Source organism: Helianthus annuus, chromosome 5 (assembly GCF_002127325.2).
Source record: "Helianthus annuus cultivar XRQ/B chromosome 5, HanXRQr2.0-SUNRISE, whole genome shotgun sequence".
NCBI classification, from domain to species: Eukaryota; Viridiplantae; Streptophyta; class Magnoliopsida; order Asterales; family Asteraceae; genus Helianthus; species Helianthus annuus.
Window position 1 is genome coordinate 138,692,482 of NC_035437.2, and position 19,388 is coordinate 138,711,869.

At 34.0% G+C, this 19,388-nt stretch overlaps 1 protein-coding gene and 1 long non-coding RNA gene across 3 annotated transcripts; one reads left to right on the forward strand and one right to left on the reverse strand.

The window, feature by feature from the left end:
* Positions 1 to 3,252: 3,252 nt before the first annotated feature.
* Positions 3,253 to 11,267, reverse strand: LOC110881954. The gene is made up of 2 exons (XR_002559951.1): positions 11,180 to 11,267; positions 3,253 to 3,598 (listed from the first exon to the last, which is right to left on the reverse strand). It is a non-coding gene; the product is annotated as an uncharacterized LOC110881954 (long non-coding RNA).
* On the forward strand, positions 10,232 to 14,113 carry LOC110881943 (protein SNOWY COTYLEDON 3). 2 transcript variants are annotated; one of them, XM_022130075.2, is made up of 6 exons: positions 10,232 to 11,646; positions 12,181 to 12,300; positions 12,788 to 12,904; positions 12,977 to 13,066; positions 13,190 to 13,297; positions 13,691 to 14,113. In XM_022130075.2, the coding sequence occupies exons 1-6, from the start codon at positions 10,522 to 10,524 to the stop codon at positions 13,772 to 13,774; spliced, it is 1,644 nt and encodes a 547-aa protein (XP_021985767.1). In that variant the 5' UTR covers positions 10,232 to 10,521; the 3' UTR covers positions 13,775 to 14,113. The 2 variants fall into 2 exon arrangements, with proteins under 2 accessions (XP_021985767.1, XP_021985762.1); XM_022130070.2 differs by having other exon boundaries at positions 10,236 to 11,646; positions 13,688 to 14,113.
* The last annotated feature ends 5,275 nt before the right edge of the window (positions 14,114 to 19,388 follow it).

Sequence of the window (19,388 nt, forward strand, 5' to 3'; positions counted from 1 at the left end):
CGGTTTCTATTTTTTTTTTTTTTGTTTTTGAAAATGTGTTGGGTCAACTATAATACATTTTCATGCTTATTTTTATGTACATTTTCAACCGGTCTGCGTTTTGACGCAAATTTCATTCGAAAACGAGTCGAGTCAAATATAATACGTTTTCATTAGACGATATCAATTTGAGTCACTTTACGTTTTGACACCGCCGCAACGCGCCGTACTATTCTTTAACTTAAATAAACATTATTTTCTTACTGCTTCTTTTTATGCACGTGTCGTCATAAATTCAAGTTGGTTACGCCTCGACATAAATTTTTCTTTGGAAATATGTCGGGTCAAATATAATATTTTTCGTGCTTATTTTTATGTACATTTTCGAGGGGCCTACGTTTTGATGTAATTTATTTTCTGAAAACCAGTCAGGTAAAATACAATACATTTTCATTAGACATGTATAAATTCGAGGTATTTTACGTTTCAACGCCGCGGCAACGTATTACGTTTCCATTTAAGTTTTGTCAAATATCGGGTCGCCCCGTCACAGAGCGGGGGTGTAACCGACTAGTTTCTTCAAAAGAAAAGGTTATCTCATAAGCCTATTTCTTCCATTGTCAATCTGATCAAAGCATATGGGCTCATAACTTGTGTGAAGTGGCCCATTTCCAATCCAACAATGAATCACAAATTCACAATTATCCAATATCCACCATGCTTGCGCTTGCCACGAGATAGCACATTAGCACGTTTATGAAATATGGGAGGTAATCCTAGTTTATGAAAATAACACATTTTATATAATTTAATTAATTGTTTTCCTAATTTCTCATGTGTAAAAAAGTATAGTTGTTATAACACGAAAAATTTTAAACTTATATAGATTTTTCAAATCTCATTATTAGAAAAAAAAAAGAGTAAATTGCCATTTTAGTCCTTGAGTTTTGTCCAAATTTGTCATTTTAGTCCAAATAGTTTTTTTTTTCGCCTATGAGTCCCTGACTTTTTCACTTTGTTGCCATTTTGATCACATTGACCAACTCCGTCCAAAAACTTCATTTTTAACCAGGGGTATTTTAGGGATTTTCAATTTAAAACTTTCAAATTGCCATTTTGATCCATTCTTTTTTATTTTGAAAAAATAAAAAGTAATATATAAAAGAACCTTTAATTTCTAAAAACAAAATATTCAATAATATATATTAAAAAAAACCCCCTTAATCTTATTCTTATAATAATTATTATATTATTCTTATAATCTATACTTTATTATTATACACAATTATATATACTGATATTATATACACACACATATACTTTTCCTCTCTCTTTCTTGACTATCACAATCACCTCCTTCTCTGTTTTTGAACAATATATCGAGGGATTTGATTGAATAACATGAGATTATGAATTGGGGGCTTAATCAAAATAGAGAACTCAACCAAAACCCACCACCCATCACCAAAAACACCCACAAGTCTGCAACTGTCTCCTCAAATCTTCCCTAATAAACCCTAAAAATCAAAATTAATGGTGAACAACATACCAATCGACATCCCAGCGGAATCGTTGGTGATGGTGGGGTTGGTGGTGACGGTAATCGTTGAATCCGGTTCCTCTCCTTTGATTTTGACATGTCACCTGCGTTTTGTTCCGGTGAAGAGGAAAAAAATGGTTGATATAGCCAACATGTGCCACTAGCTTCCATTAAGATTAATGGTGGCATGCGAGGAAGAGTAGTGGTGGATCTGGCCGAAAAAGGTAGAGATGGTGTTGTGGGATAAGTGGTGGCAGTGGTGATGGTGGTGGAAGGTGTTGATGGTGTTGTGGGGTAAGTGGTGGCGGTGGTGGAATGTTGAGAGAGAGAGAGAGAGAGAGAGAGAGAGAGAGCGTGTGCGGCATGAGAGAGAGTGTGGGGTTGTGAACGGTGGTGATGGTGAGTGGTGGTGAATGGCGGTGGCAGTGGTGGTGCACGGTGGTGATTGTTGTGGTGGATGAGAGAGAGGGGGTGGGGGTTGTTTTGAGTTATCTGTATGTACATATGTTATAATAATTAAAGGGGTTTTTTTAATATATATTATTGAATATTTTGTTTTTAGAAACTAAAGGTTTTTTTATATATTACTCTTTATTTTTTTCAAAATAAAAAAAGAATGGATCAAAATGGCAATTTGAAAGATTTAAATTGAAAATCCTCAAAATATCCTTGGTTAAAAATGAGGTTTTTGGACGGAGTTAGTCAATGTGATCAAAATGGCAACAAAGTGGAAAAGTCAGGGACCCAGAGGCGAAAAAAAAAACTATTTGGACTAAAATGGCAAATTTAGACAAAATTTAAGGACTAAAATGACAATTTACTCAAAAAAAAAAAATTATATAAATTTTCAAATCTCGTTATTAGAAAAGTGGCTGTTAACATATGAAAATGATATAATTGTAAAATCAAGAGTGTATTAATTTTTAAATCCTTCAAAATTCCATTTCATAACAATCCCAATATCCTATTATAATACAACCTACGTTTAATTTTTACATCATCATATATGTAACAACCTAAAATTTTGATGAAAATAAATTTTGTTAATATTATTAAGAAACATAGCGAAACTAGTTAGATCATACGGTGTGACTGTTGTTTAGTGGCGTTTAGGCCTTTCCACGCCGGACACACCACCTTGGCAACGGCGTTGAGTTTGGAGCTAGAGGATTTCCACCGGCGTGAAGGTAAAGAGTTGGCTCATTGGTGCGACATGTAGCCGTTGGACCCCAAAGGCACAATTAAAACAAAAAAAGATTTTTCAATTAAAAAAAAGATATTTTAACCCACCTATATAAAAAACTCAACCTTTTCACCATTTTTCACCTCACTCTCTTCTACCCAACTCAATTTCAACCTTCATTTATATAAAACCACTCAACTTTTTTTAAAAAAATAATACATCCATACAACCACAACTTCGATCCAAACAACCCCTATGGTGTGGGTGAAGTACCGAACACTATTTCGCCTCAAGGGTCTCAACCGATGCGCACCCTTGACGCTGAAGAGAGGGAAATGTATGAGAAAATGAAAAAAGAAATAAAGGCAAAATATCGTACTTAGTTTCAGCTGTTTTTTTTTTCGTTTTTTTAGCTTTCCTTTTTTTATAATTTATGTAAACTTTTCTTTTTAATTATGTAATCGTTTTTTATTTAAATCATGTAATCCTTTTTATTTAGATTCTGTAATTTTTTTATTATTGCTAATTGTTGTTAAACAAATTAAATACATTTTTATAGTTTTGAATATAAAATAATAACAAAAAGTGAGTGTCACATGTCGAATAACGTCATTCTTCCACATCTCATGTTTTTGCACCACAGCACTTTTTTGACACGTACTGACGTGTCGTCCACATGTCGCATAACGCTCCATTTTCATGCCCCTCCACACCGTATATTGTTAGAATACTTTAATACCGAGTGTGAAGTGTGAACTCATCGCAATTCTCCAAATTCAAACAGTTCTTGATTACATAATACAACTTCATTATAAAAATAGAATATACTTCTCGTCCAATTATGTCTTGAAAAGTACTTGTTAGTACATCTTCAATATTCACATGACAAACTTCACCTAAATTCACATATCACACATGTTTAGAGAAAGCCAAGTAGATGCTAAAAAGTATCAACTCCCAAAACAATTTAGAAAACCTTTTGTTCTAAAATAATTAAAAAATATCCGGAGATCGTTTGTTTAACTTGTGGTCTTATTAGGGCTCAAAGTTGGCAACTTGTGTAATCTCCAATGCCTAAGAACATGTATAGTGGGGCGTTTTTTTTTAAATAAATTCAAAAAAAAAAAACGTCAAAAACGCCCCTTGCCCATTACATAGGGCGGTTTTGAGCATTATTTTTTAAAAAAATTACATCGCCGTTTTTAAAACAACGCTCAAATTGGAAGAGAACATGTTGACTGGCCAATGGGAGTGGTCCACTAGTAGTTTCTTTTTCTTTTTTTAACCTCCTCTCTATACAAAAATAATTGTTTAATAATTGGAAGGGACATTATTGGGCATTATTCCCACTACGCCACTTTTACAATAACGCCCAATAATGCCCCATGCTGACTGGACTGCCACGTGTCGCAAAATGCCCCATAGTGGGGGCATTATTGAGATAAACAACTACACATGGTCTAAGTGTAATATCGAGGCTACAACCTGGTTTACCCAAAATCTTCCTTTATATTTTAGATTTGGATTAACTTAATAACCCGTTCAAGGGGAGTCTAATCACTTGATTTAATCTCATTATAAAAAGGCCGGTGGGTATGGTGACGGGGCTTTATACCACATCCTGCAAGTTAAAGGAAGGAACCTTAAAGCCTTCCTGTGTGACGTGGACGTGAAGTGACACTGAGGTGGCGTGATAAAGCCTCTAGGGGCTTTATCACACCCTCCAGCCTAAGTATCATCATCAACCGATACGGCGATACATTATTTAGAAGTTTTGTAACAGACTCTAATTATAATAAACAAATTGTATAAGAAGTGCCTACACAACCCAATATATCCATAAATTAAGAGTGTAACTTGCAAGTAGTTGAGCTATTGTTTCAAGCTGGTAATAGAAATGAAACATCTCCTTCTAAACTGGTATTGCCCAGTGGTTTTGTAGGTAGATATGGACCCTACACATGTAAAAGGAAAACATTCTTCAATATCAAGTTATTCTTGATCCCCCTTTCTATTTTTAGTTGTGCTCATCTACCACTTCTCAACTACCCTTCTTTTCATCTCATTATCCTCCAAAAATTCTTTAGCAACATCATTAACTTATTTTCAATGCTAAAAAAACAATATTTTAATGTAAAATTGGAATAATACTGTTTAAATAACTAAAAGTGATCTAGAAACATACATGTGATGTTATTATATATGTATATAGTTTGGGAAGTTGTTGACCTGTGGGATTAAGCAAGGATCACCATATTTATCACCATCAAAAGTTGGTCATGATACTAACAAACACCTCTTACTTTAATACTAATATAATATCAAGTAATCTCTAAGTAATCAACTCTTAAATTCATAATTTAATTTTCACTAAGATGTTAGAACTATTACTATGTTAACTTACAACTCATTGAACAAGTTTAACTGCTAAAATAGTATTCTCTATTTGTTTAAAAATTATTCTTACCGAAATAGATGTAAATGAACAACACACATATAATGTTTTGCTTTTTTTTTTTTTTTTTTTTAGTATGATCTCCTATATAAACATATTTTTTTTATAAGTTTAGCAAGTTTAACATGTGCCAATTGATAGAAGTTTGAGTGAGGAGATGGGGTTTGTTGGTTTAGTACCCCACAATCTAAAAATAAAATGGGATGATTGTAGCTTAAGATTAACTTAAAGGTAGATTATGTATGTGCGGAGGCACAAACACAAAAGGAAATGATATATTCATGATCATATTTGGACCTATATAAGAGTAATTGGTAACTAATTTTGTTGGTTAATTTGGAGTTTTGGAGGTTACAATAATCTCATGGATTAAGCTTTTACTTTGTTTTTTTTTTTTTCTTTTCTTGAAATGGCTTTCTAAATATACGTTAGAAACCGAATATACATTACAAACAAAATATATACGTTAGAAACAGAATATATACGTTAATAACTTAATATATATTTCATCTGAGTTTTTATTACTATAACCATCATACATGTTAATATAGAAGCAAGCACCGATTAAGACAATATAGTCTGATAGGAGTGGGGTAACAGAACTCTTCAATTTAAGGAGTGCGGTGATCAAACACAAGAAAGTCCCCATTAAAAAAAATAACCATCATACATGTGAAGTTACGTATTACCATAAATGTTGTAAAATAGTGGGACTCCCCCGTGGAGTTTGATCGTCTTTCCCCGTGGTAGGCGGCGTGAGTTTGGTCCTTATCGGCTCGATTCATCGGAAATCATAAAAGCAAAGATCGATAAAAGCGAATATCAATACCGGTTCCAATAATACCAATTAATAAAAGGAAAAAAAGGGTTTTACCCTCACGCTACGTGCCAGGAGTTTAATTTCTTCCCCATACTACGCGACGTGACTTTGGTCCATGGCCGGCCCTAGGGGTGGGCAGGGAGGAACACCGGCCAGGGCCCGATATTTCGAGGGGCGCGTTTTTTTATGAAAAAAACTCGATATGTATATGTAAAATAATTTTTTAATCGGGTGCATCCATACAAACACCGACATAGGCCCCCTTACAAAACTATTCTTATGGTTTAGATTAGTTATTAATCCCATTGGCATTAGGTTTAGACCTTTAGTGAGCCAAATACCCAATTTCGTAAAGCCCTAAGGGCACATTTTTTCGAGCTCGAACAGGGTACACGAATTCTCAGGGCCGACCCTGCTTTGTCGTTATCGATTCGACTCATCGGATACCATAAAAGTGAATACCGATACCAGGTTTTTCCATGCACTACACGACGAGAGTATGATCGGTTTTCCTTGTTGTTACGCGACATGACTTTGGTTGTTATTGGCTCAACTCATCGGAAAACTATAAAAGCGAATATCGATAAAGACGAATATTTTTATCGGATCGGATAATACCAATTAGAAAGATAGGTTTTCCCCACCGCACTACGCGACAGAATTTTGATCGTTTTCCTCCTTATTACGCAACATAACTTTGGTCATTGTAGGCTCTACTAATTGAAAACCATAATAACAAAAATCGATGAAAGCGAATATCAATACCAGTGAATGATATCAATAAAAAAAAAAAAAAAACACCACAAAAATAATAAAATATAAAAGACAAAAGAATAAGAGTTAATTGCCAAAATCGTCCATGAGGTTTGGGCACGTTTGCAATTTTCGTCCAAAATGACACTTTTGTACCAAATTGCCCCCAACGTTTGTAACTTTTTGTCATTTTCATCCAAACCACTAACTTAGTTTATTTTTCTGTTAAGTTGAGGATATTTGGATGAAACTGTCAAATATAAAACCACAGGGACGATTTAGGCAATTTACTCAAACCCTTTTTAATTTCTTTTATTTAATTATTTTTGTTACATATATAATAAAAAAAATATACATGAAGTTTTTAGAAGAAAAAAAATTAATAGTTTTGTCACATAATTTTTATAAATTTTCATCCAAATCACTAACTCAGTTTATTTTTTCTATTAAGGTGAAGAATGTTTTAAATTTTATAAATTAAGACAGAAATTAATTTACAGCTTCTTTATATAAATCAGTTTTGTTAAGAGAAAACGTCATTGGTGTGCAACACATAACAATCGATTACAACTTTTAGTATTTATCAGTTGTAGAGATAGAAAAAAATTGTAAAACGTTACATATTTTTTAAATATGTTGAGCACCTAGGAAATATGTTGGTTGAAATAAAATATTTATTTAATTAAGATTATGAGGGTAACTAACTAATACTTATTCTGAGTGGCTTGAGTAAAGAAACTTTTGGTTCATAACATTATAATTACAATTTGTTAGGTAATTTTAAGGTTTGGTAACGATACGTTGTTTGATAGGGGGCGGGGGGCACTGGCTTCTGTTTTTCCTTAGGAGCGAATTTAAAAAAGTAGAAGATGAATTACAAACTTGTTACATATGATAAGATTTTTTTATTTGACCTTTTTCAATAAGGTCACCAGCATTTAGTTTTATAAAATTTAGACGTTTAAGGAGATTTTATTTTTATAAAACTGATCTATATAAAAAATTAGTAATTAATTTCTGTCTTAGTTTATAAACATCATGCGCCTTAATAGAAAAATTAACTTAGTTAGTGGTTGGTTGAAAATTTATAAAAATTATGTGAAAAAGCTATTATTTTTTTCATATAAAAATTGCATGTATATTCTTTTTTATTATATATGTAACGAAATTAATTAAATAAAAGAAATTTAAAAGAGTTAGAGTAAATTGCCAAAATCGTCCCTGTGGTTTTATATTTGTCAGTTTCATCCAAATATCCTCAACTTAACAGAAAAAATAAACTAAGTTAGTGATTTGGATGAAAATGGCAAAACGTTACAAACGTTGGGGGCAATTTGGTACAAAAGTGTCATTTTGGACGAAAATGGCAAATCTGCTCAAACCTCAAGGACGATTTTGACAATTAACTCAAAGAATAATAAAAAAGTTCATAAAAGGCGAAAGGAAAAGAAAAAGACAAACACTGTTCTTAAGAGGTTCATGTTCCAATATTATAATATAAATATAGTGAATACAATATCTCTTAACGTACAATAAGTACGAGATGAATAATAATGTACGTGATTAGTTTTATAACATGCGTGATTCGGGTTTTATCACATGCGTGATTCGGGTTTTACCACATGCGTGATTTCTGATTTTGTACATGCGTAATTATGTTCATGCATGATTATAGTTTTCAACATGCGTGATTATGTTTTTTAACTGCGTGATTAGGGTTTTAAGTTTTATAATGTGCGTAATTTCATCTCATACGCATCATACAAGTAATATTGTATGTTAACTAATCCCTATAATTATAAATATAATAATATAATATAATAACAATATGTTTACATTTATTTGTTTATACATGAGAGCACGTTTTCCAAAGTTTTACAAAAAAAAAATTCATGTATTTTTTATTTTACGTATATCGTTTATTATCTATACATATAATAAAGTAAACCAATGTGTGACACGTGTCATTCATTGGATGCACTTATTTTTGGGTTTTCCTGCCTTTTTTCATATTTATTTTCTAATAATTTATCTTCTAAGGGTGAGAGGGGCACTCCCCTAAGAGGGGAGTCCCCTCTCTTACGCATAACCAATCCTCGTGTGCCACGTCAACTCCCCTCTTAAACTCCCCTCACACCCTCAATTTGATGGCGCCACTCCCCTCTTAACTCCACTTGTTTTTTTATTCAAAAAAAAAAAAAAAAGGAAAAGGTTTTGATTGGTTGAAAATCAGGCTGGCCGACCATCTCCCCCTCTCCTTCATCGGTGACTTCTCCCCGCTGCCACTCACCGAATTGGGTCACCGCAGGGATGGCGGCGGTGTTCCCGCTCGGGGAATAGGGTCACCGAAATGCCTGCCCGCTGGTGCCCCGGACCCCCTAATTTGTAGATAATATTAAATAGAAAAATGTTTATCTGATAATTATAACCCTTTTATTGAAATTTGAAAAGGGTTTCACGCTTTTTTGGATTTTATTAAAATTCATGACTACATTATGTAATTATAAGTTTGAATATATATGTCAAAATTAAAAATTATTCTTCAAAAATTCAGTAACATCCATACTCTATATATACATTTAGAAAAATGTTAATAATTGCAAATAATACTAAATAGAAAAATGTTAATTGAATACAAAAAAAATATAGGATATCATCAAATGTATATCGATTACTTAAATGAGTATACACATGCATGGGCGGTGATAAGGGTGTGCGGGGAGGACCACCGCACAGGGTCTGTGATTTCGAGGGGCACGTGTTTTTTATAAAAAAAAAAAACCCGATATCTATGTTAATTTTTTTAAAATAGCATACCAAACATGCTCTTAGTGAGCCCCATACCCATTGGCATTAGCTTTAGGGCATGTTTGGCTAAGTTTTCTGAAAAAATTTATTGACTTATTAGCTTTTTGAAAAGTTATAATCTACAAAATGATGTTTGACAATATGGGTGTATGTGAGAGGAAAAAACCAATAAGTCAATAAGACACTCCATACTGACTTTTCCAAAACCCCAATAAGTCTATAAGTTGTTTCAAAAAACATAACCAAACGTGCTCTTACTGAGCCCAATACCCATTTTATTTTAAAATTAAATAATAATATTAAAACATTACGAAAGAACATATTTTTTCGAGCTCAAACAGGGTATATGAATTCTTACAGACGATTCTGTACACATGTATGAGATTTTTTTACTACTATTATTATTAGTTTCATTATTTATCAAATATATATAAATGTCTCCGTCTTTGATTTGCATTTACAAGAAATATTTATTATATAGTTTAAATTGTTCAACCCGTATAACATACGGGGAACTAACCTAGGATTTATATAATATAATTCGATGTAGAATATGCGGATTTTAAATAAACTCTATTATATCAATAATAAAAAGTTTATTCTCAGTGATTTTTGCTAAAAGTAAATATTATCATTTCTTCTTCTTGTTTTTTTTTTTTTTTTTTTTTTTTTTTTTTGTACGTAGAGAACATATAGTTTATGAAAACATCAAACTCATAAAAATAAGAGTAATAATAATTAGTATTAATCATAATAATTATTATATATACCTAATCACACACAATTCAACAACATCTCTTAATCTCCCCCTTCATTCCGACATTCTCCGACGGTCATATCCTCATTCCGACATTCTCCGGCGGTCATATCCTCGTTCCGATCACCGGCCAATTGTTATGCATACCACATTGTAACCGCCTCTTGTTCTTTCAGTTCAAATTTCACATTCAAATTTCAAAGTTGCAATTAGTTTATAATCATTAATGGTTGCTGATCTGTCTTCTACCCCTACAACACCTAAACCTAAGGTGTTACCTCCGGCATCGGCTCCGGCAAAACCTAAGCGTGTGCCACTAGTGGTGAGTGATAACAATAACAATGGCGGTTCTCTACAACGCCGGCCGAAACCTAAAAATGTTACTTCACGGTACTTATCTTATTCAAATTCCGTTACCACTGCTACAAAGAGATTTCCGTCACTGTCTCCGGCGACTAACCGTCGAGATCAGTCCGTTGAAATGTCAACAAGCGCGAAGATGTTGACGAAAACGTCCGCACGAAGTTTATCTGTTTCGTTTCAAGGTGAATCTTTTGCGCTTCCGGTTAGTAAGGTCGGAAAACCGGCAACAAACGGTTTAAAAACCGGTACACCGGAACGGAAGAAAGCTCCGTCGACGGTTACTACAGGGAGATCACGGCGGGAGAGTTTTATGACGATGAGTGTTGATTTCACCGGAGAAAAGCCGGAATTAAGTAAATCAGAAACCGCCGGCGAAGTTAGGGTTTTACAAAAATCTATAACCGCTGAGACGAAATTAGGTCATAATAAACCAGAAACTGTACGTGAATGTGATAATCCGAAACTAACTAGATCTATAACCGCTGAGATGAACTTAGAACATAATAAACCAGAAATTGTACCTGATTTTGATAATTCTGATCATACTGATTCCGATCCGGAGAGTATTTCCTCCGGCAGCACTGTAGGTCATGTTCGAGGAGGTCCTCGTGCTATTGTGGTGCCGGCTAGGTTTTGGCAGGAAACGATTAATCTGCTACGCCGAGTGCAACCGCAACCGCAACGGAAACCAGTACCGGTTTCATCACCACCGCCATTGTTGAAGAATAATAAGATGAGCTATGGATATAAGGTTTTACATGACGGCGCGAAGGTGGCACCGCGAGGATCGTCATTGTTGAAGAATGATAGCTTGGGGAACACGGTTTCGATTTTGAGTTTTTGTGCGGATGCGAAGAGAGGGAAGGTGGGGGAGAAGAAGCTTCTAGATGCGCATGTGTTGAGAGTGTTGCATAACAAACATATGCAGTGGCGGTTTGCTAATGCTAAAGTGGATGCTGCCATGGTGGTCCAGCGAGCAGCTGCTCAGGTAACCGCCTTTAAAATCATTATTTGTAATTACGTTATTGATTACATGTAGAGTTAATTTAATTGCTTTTATGTGGAACTAGTGGGATACCCCTCACGCTACATTTCAGGAATTTGGTCGGTATCGCTTCGGTTTTTTATGTTATGGGCACTCGTAAATGGTGAACGAGGGGGCTAAAGTTTTGACTCTTGAGGGTAGACAAAGGGGAGGGTCACGATGCTGGATAAAGAAATTTTGTTACCCAAAATATTATGATCATAAGTTGACCCAATTATCAAGACTCATTTTCTATTCGGGTCACAAGTTGACCCAAGTTACTAACCGATCATAATGATTTTTTTCGTTTCTTCTCTCCTTTAATTTAATGATTGACTTTCTTATTGGATAAAGAATGTTTGTTACCCAAAAATATAAATAAGATAAAAGTACATGTTCTTTATACAAAATTTGCCTTTATAAGCAAGTGGTGTTACTTTGGTTTTTACTTTTGGAACAGTTTGTTTTATTTCTCTTTCATATAATTATTTGTTTCAGAAAACTTTATACAATGCATGGGTGACTATTTCAAAGTTGTGGCATTCTGTCATATCCAAACGACTCCAGTTGCAACAATTGAAGCACAACTTAAAGTTGCACTCTCTACTCAAGAAACAAGTAAGACTTCTGAAAATTCTAACTTCTATAGATATTCTCAAATCTTGAAAAATCGAAATCGGCAGTACAAAACTTTTTTTTTTTTGAACGGCTAAGGTTTGAACATGGGACCTGACCTCTCCTTAATAGGCATGTGCCTCAACCAAGTGGACTGCCACACATTGGCAGCAGTAAATGCATGATTAATGACTAAATAAATACATGAATTTATGAAATCTTTGATTCATGCATTTCTACAATCAATATCATGAAATTTGGGAAATCATCAAAATCAGGCAGCTTAAGGCGGTTTGTCTCAACATCCAGGCCATGCTCATTTGGTCCATATTTTCGACTGTAACTCCAAATGGATCAAATGTTATACCTGTTTCAAATACGAAAAACAAATTTTGGATCAGCTTCATATCAAAATGTGATTTGGATTATAAATTATATTGCCTTTCCATATGTTACATTTATTCTTCATTTTCTTATATCACAAATGCAGATGTTGCATTTAGACAATTGGGATATAACTGAAAGAGATTACTCTATCTCCTTAGCTGATGCTATTATGGCTCTGGAGTCAAGCTCTCTTTGTCTCCCAGTTATATCTGGTGCAAAGGTATGAAACTGATTATATCTTTTTTAAAATAAAAAGTGTATATATTTAACATTCATTGGTTTTACTATACAGGCAGATGTTCAAAATTTGAAGGATGCAATTTGTTCAGCTGTTGATGTGATGCAGGATATGGCTGTCTCCATATACTCTTTAGTAACTAAGGTTAATTGATTTAGATGTTAAAAATATATTTCCCATTTAAAAAATATAATCTTCAAAAATTCAATTTTACTTTTTTTTTCTAAAACTATTAGATTAAAAAAATATAATATATTTTTGTAACAGGTGGAAAATGTGAATTTCATGGCATCTGAACTCGCTAACGCTATGAAAACCGAATGTTCTTTGCTTGATCAGTGCAAGGATCTGTTATCAACTTTGACACTCTTGGAGGTAAGTCTCCAAGCATGGGAAATTTCTGTTCATGATACAATGAGTCCGAATAACCGTACCAATTGAGAAAGCATTGGTTCGGTAATGGTTATTTTTGATAACCAAGTTTTATGGTTCGGATATTGGTTATATGCATATAGATAACAGAACAAACAGTAATAGTTTTTGGTATATGATATAGCACCCATTAAAAGAGACTTATTTTTCATTTGACCCAAAACCTAATAGAAAAATAAGCACCTTTCTTATACTAGAAATCAAAACATCGGCTATAGATCCGGATTTGGCTCATAACTGAACCGATCCAACCATTTAAGTTGCAGTTTGATATTTGATAGATTATATTGCTATTTCCTTGTTTCAAGAACTGACACAATTGAAATAAATCAGCAGCAGGATTGTAGCCTGAGAGCACACGCATTACAACTCATGCCTGTAGCCACAATGACACAACGACCAGAGATGATGCCCTTTTGACTGCGCAAATTACTAACCCGATACTGGAATTTAGACACGACCAATTCCTGTATAGACGAGGAATAAGTTTTAGTATTCCGCATATATATACATATATCTTTTTCTTGTACAAATTTTTATTTTTTGGTACCGGGGGTACTTGGCATGATTTGAAGTGTTACAAAATGAGGGCGGCTTAGGGACATGTCCTATGTAGACGCGTATACAAACATACATATGTAAGTCTAACGGCATAACGAACTCATGTGTTTTCATGTATGAAATGCTATGCATAACTATGTAGTGACTAGTGACCATGACATTTCATGACGAATGAAGTATATGACGGGATTTTATGAACATATTGCAACATGCACGTACATGTGTAGGTACTTTTATTTTGCTTTCATCTACTTTTATGTTATCATTGTAGTTAACTAGGTGAATTCCCGTGCATTCTAACGGGGCATTAAGTTGGTATCTGCTTGGTTTGTAACAGTATCCGTACGATACCGTCACTCGGTATGACGGTATAGCAACCGAAAGATATATGACCAAGAGGATACTGACACATGTTTTGTAATGTTTGAAAACCATAGGAAAGAATACTTGTATTAGTTCAGGTAATAGTATCAATGTCATTAAGTCAGATTTGGTTTTGTTCGTCACAACCTCGGATGGTAATGGCTCGATTTGTCGAGGTAAAAAAATTAACATGTATTAAAACATAGTATTTGAATTTTAATAAAGCATTATATTAAATTACTAAAATAATGAAAAAGGTTAATAAAATGTATATTTGTGCTTTGATCACTTGTACGTTACTATTCAGAACTCGATTTTAAAAAAATTTGTATTGATACGTGAACAAAAATAAGTAGATTGTAACGACACACTCTAAATTATATAAAATATTGTATTTTAAAAGTTACAAGAGGAACAAAATAAACTAAAAAGTAATTATAACATAAAATAATAAAAAGTACATATAATATAAAAAATAATTAACTATATGACAAAGAATAAAAAAATAGTTGTAAATTTACTTCATGACTTTGGTTGTATCTATATGTAAAATTAAAATAAGTTAATTAAATATGGAATATGGGTCTTTTTCTTTAGTTAGAGACAAAGGTGAATATGAAAAAAATCCTAAACATGTAATTGACAAATAAAAAAATAAAAGAAAAGAGAAAAAGGTAAATATGAACAAAATCGTAAGCATGCAATTTACAAATAAAAAAAATCAAAAACTTATTGTACATCATCCACTTTGCAAATGCAGGTATATTAGTTTTTGCCCCGCCCGTGTTGCGGGGCAATAGATCGAATATTTCTCTCTCATAACATGTATGTCTGTACAGAGAGTAAAATCGTAATTATATTTTGAACTGGAGGCGAAATCATAATTTTAAACTGAGAGCAAAATCATAATTTTGAGCTAGGGGGGAAAACATAATTTTATTTTGAAGTATGAGAAAAACGGAATTTTGAGCTGAGGGCAGAATCGTAATTTTGAGCTAGAGGAGAAAACAACATTTTATTTTGAACTGGGGGCAAAAACGTAATTTTAAACGGAGGGCGAAACCGTAATTTTAAACTGGGAACAAAATTAAAAATGAGTTTTTGAACCGAGGGCAAAAGCGTAATTTTGAGCTAGGGGCAAGATTTTGAGTTGGGGGCAAAAACGTAATTTTAAACGAAGGACGAAAGCGTAATTTTAAACTGGGAATAAAATTAAAATAAAAATGGGTTGGTCTAATAAGAAAGTGCCAGGCAAACATAATTTTAAGCTGAAGGTAGAAGCGTAATTTTGAGCTAGAGGAAAAAACAACATTTTATTTTGAACTGGGGCAAAAACATAATTTTAAACGGAGGGCGAAATCGTAATTTTAAACTGGGAACAAAATTAGAAATGAGTTTTTGAACCGGGGGCAAAAACGTAATTTTGAGATAGTGGCAAAATTATAAATTTATTTTGAGCTGGGGGCAAAAACGTAATTTTAAACGAAGGACGAAAGCGTAATTTTAAACTGAAAATAAAATTAAATAAAAAATAGGTTGGTCCAATAGGGAAGTGGCACTATTACCTGAGCTTGTAAATGTATTGCCTGGCACTGTTCCTGAGCTTGTAAATATATATGTAGGTAATATAATATATTTTAATTCGTTATATAAGAAAGTTTATTTTACCAATTTGCTTTTAAAACAACATATAGATTCAATACACATGTTGTAACACCTCGAAAATTCACGCCCTATAATATATTGACACGTGTCATAAGCTTGAACGTGTGAAAGAATACTCTAGAGGGATTAAAGTTGACAAACATGGAAAGTATATGAATATAAGGGTTCAAAATGTCAACGATGGATAAAAATATTCTAGAATAGCCCTACAAAATGTATATACCTTCAAACGAATAAATCATGGATCATACGGAGCTAAATATGAAAGAAAGTGAGAGATTACAAACTACAGGGGTTAAATGTGTCAACATGTTTAAGTTATACCTCTGAGTGACCTTTCAGCAAACCCGAAGCTTTGTAACGGTAAATTATGCTCACTAGAATGCACGATAAAAATTTCATAAAGTTTCGTTATAATATGAGAAAGTTATGATCAAATTCGTATACGAGGGATTAAAGCGTAAACGTTGAAAGTTGTGACTTTTCGGGTAATAACAAAGTGACCAAGGATTTAACAAAGTGGGTAAAAGTCTTGAAGCCCTTGTAAGTAAATATGAAGGGCTCATAATGCAAGTAATAACCTTTCGAAGAGCCAAGAGCCAAGAGCCAAGCTGTAATAATTGAAAGATTTGAAATCTGACAGCAGATCTCAGGCGGGCCGCGTAAGGCTTAGCAGAACCTTACACGGGCCGCGTCAGACGCCCAGATGCAGAAAACACAGGCAGCAGCCTGTTCAGCCTTGTAACCGACTTTAAAAGGTCTTTTCACCAGCATAGGCGACCCCTAACAGTTCCTAGGCACTAGAGAACACTTATAAAGATCTGGGATCAATGCTAGACTTGCTTGTCATCATCATAATGGATTAAAGGCACTATATAAAGGCCTTGTGTTGCAACTTTGATCATTCACTCCCAACTCAACTTCTGATCATCTCTGGAGCTCAAGGGCTTTCTCTAATTGAGTTTTACTTAGTTATTACCTTAAAAGTCAAACCGTCGTAATTAATGTTTGACTTAGCAATTAATCACTAATGGTTCAGTGTTTAGTCGAATCAAAGATAGTTATAAGTTGGTGATTATGTGGGCATTAAACCCTTAAAAGGGCACCCTCTGATTCCCGCTCTAACTAGATCAAATGTCGGGTCAAAGTTGTTTAGAAAAAGTCAACAGAATGCTAGTTTTCGAATTAACGCGTAATTAACAATGTAGAAGACGTGTAACCTATTTTATCACTCATATAACTTGGTAACAAGTATAAGAACTGGTTCAAGCTTGTTTGATCAGACAATTTTCTGTTATAACCCGGTTCGGAACCGAAAGTCACAAAACTTTGACTTTTGCTTTGACTTCAGTTCTGACCCGATTTGGTATGATTTAGATATGCCTTAGAGCTTCCTTAGGACCAAGTTACATGATGGTATAACCCTCTGTGTTTGGTTCGTTGATTGCTCGATTCATTTACACATTTCTGTTAAATGCCTAATGTTGACCAATATGCCCTTTTGACCATAAAACGAGAATTATGGATATGTGAAAGGACCATAATCTTTGTTACTGATCTATAAACATGTACCTAAATTTTCACATCAGTTCGAGGTCCAGAATAGAAGTTATGCTAAATAGCGCATTTAAGAAACTTTTTGTTAATTAAACGGCGCACTTAGCATAAAGCCTATCTAAACCCAATTTCGACACCAAACCTTTTACACACTGATGTAGCATAATATTTTAATATTTTTAAAGTTTTTAATTATTTTTAACCTGCTCATAACCTAAGGTTATGGCCTTGACTCAGTAAATACCGATTATACCCTTTTCGGGCATAAAACGAGTTCTACATAATGTTTTGACACAAATCCAATTGCTACTGATTTTATATAATAAATAAAGTATTTTGAACTATATAACCTGATCAGAAAACTCAGATTTCCTGTATAACCCGGAAATCGCTTAAAATAGCCTTTTAAGTGTAGTTAAACGCATAATTTGGGTTTAAAACCATTTTGTCATGTAAAGCTTATTACCTACTGATATAACTTGTTAAAGTAAGTGGTTTTACTGATTACTTCAGACCCGAACATCAGAATTGTAAATATTCTCTTTTATAATCTTTAAAATGACCAAAATACCCCTACGGGGCTTATATTTAGATTAAACTCATTTTGGGCATAATGAAAGGTATCCTACTGATATCACAACATATTTAGGGCATATTAACTTAGGAAACCTGTAAATGACTCTCATGGTTACCCGTTACGTTTCCGGCGCGTTCGGTACAATTTATGTAACTAGTTTGCATAAATTAGCCGAAACGGGTCAAACCTTATCGTTTTTATCTCAAGATCCAGAAGGTGTTTAGTTCACCCATATTATACAAGTCTTTAAACTTGTTGGGACTAAAACACATTCTATTCCGGTCTTCGCCTAATCGTGCGTTCGAACCGTATCTTTCGTTAAAACTAACCGGTCTAAGTTTAGGCTTAATTAAAGACCCGTTAGGATTCTAATAGGTTATTATAAACCTTCGTTCCAGAATAGGAGACCCGGTAAAAGCTACACGCACTTGCTATTTGTGATTGATACTTGCAAAGGTAAATACTTTTAACTTAATTTCCCTTATACGGGCTTGGGGTACGGTAAATAAAAATACCGCTTGGTCCAGCATTGAATCTTTAATCGAATAGAGATTAAATCATTGATATGCTCCGTTCTGAAATGTGTTGTTTGCTTAAAGCCTTTGGGGGGTTAATGACCATGTCCCGGATATCCTTGGCATCATCTTACGAGATGGCCACGACTTGAGCACAGGGTGTAGGCGTACACCCGTCAGTGCATAAATAAATAATGTGGTGTGTCTATTGATCTTTAACCCGGTCTACGGATCGGGCTACTGAACGCATAAGAAACATGTAATTCTTTTACAAGATTATATTCATATAATTATCCCAAGTTATAAAAAGTCTGTGCCATGTGCATTCGAATCAATTTTATTAAACTTTTCAAAATGAGCCGGGTGAATGTATTTACCAGTGTAAACTGACGTGTTTTCTCAAAAAGGTTAAGTGCAGGTACTACGCGAACTAGGCTGGCTTTCTCCTAGCATCCACAATAAGCCTCGCAAAATTGGATGTCAAAATTGTGGAACAATGTTTCCTGTTTATTTTGATTCGCCTGTGGATTACTTTCAACTGTTGTGATACTTGATATTACAATTTATTGAAGTTGAAATATATCTATCTTTTGCTTCCGCTGTGCATATTTAATATTGTGTTGTTTGACTATAATGTTACCAACTACGTCATGATAATCCCCCACCGGGCCCACCGGTGAAACGTGGAAATATCGGGGTGTGACAGGTTGGTATCAGAGCCAACGTTGAGTGAATTAAACACTAGCCTTATGTGTTTAATCTCAATGACACAATTGCACATACTCGAGTCTAGACA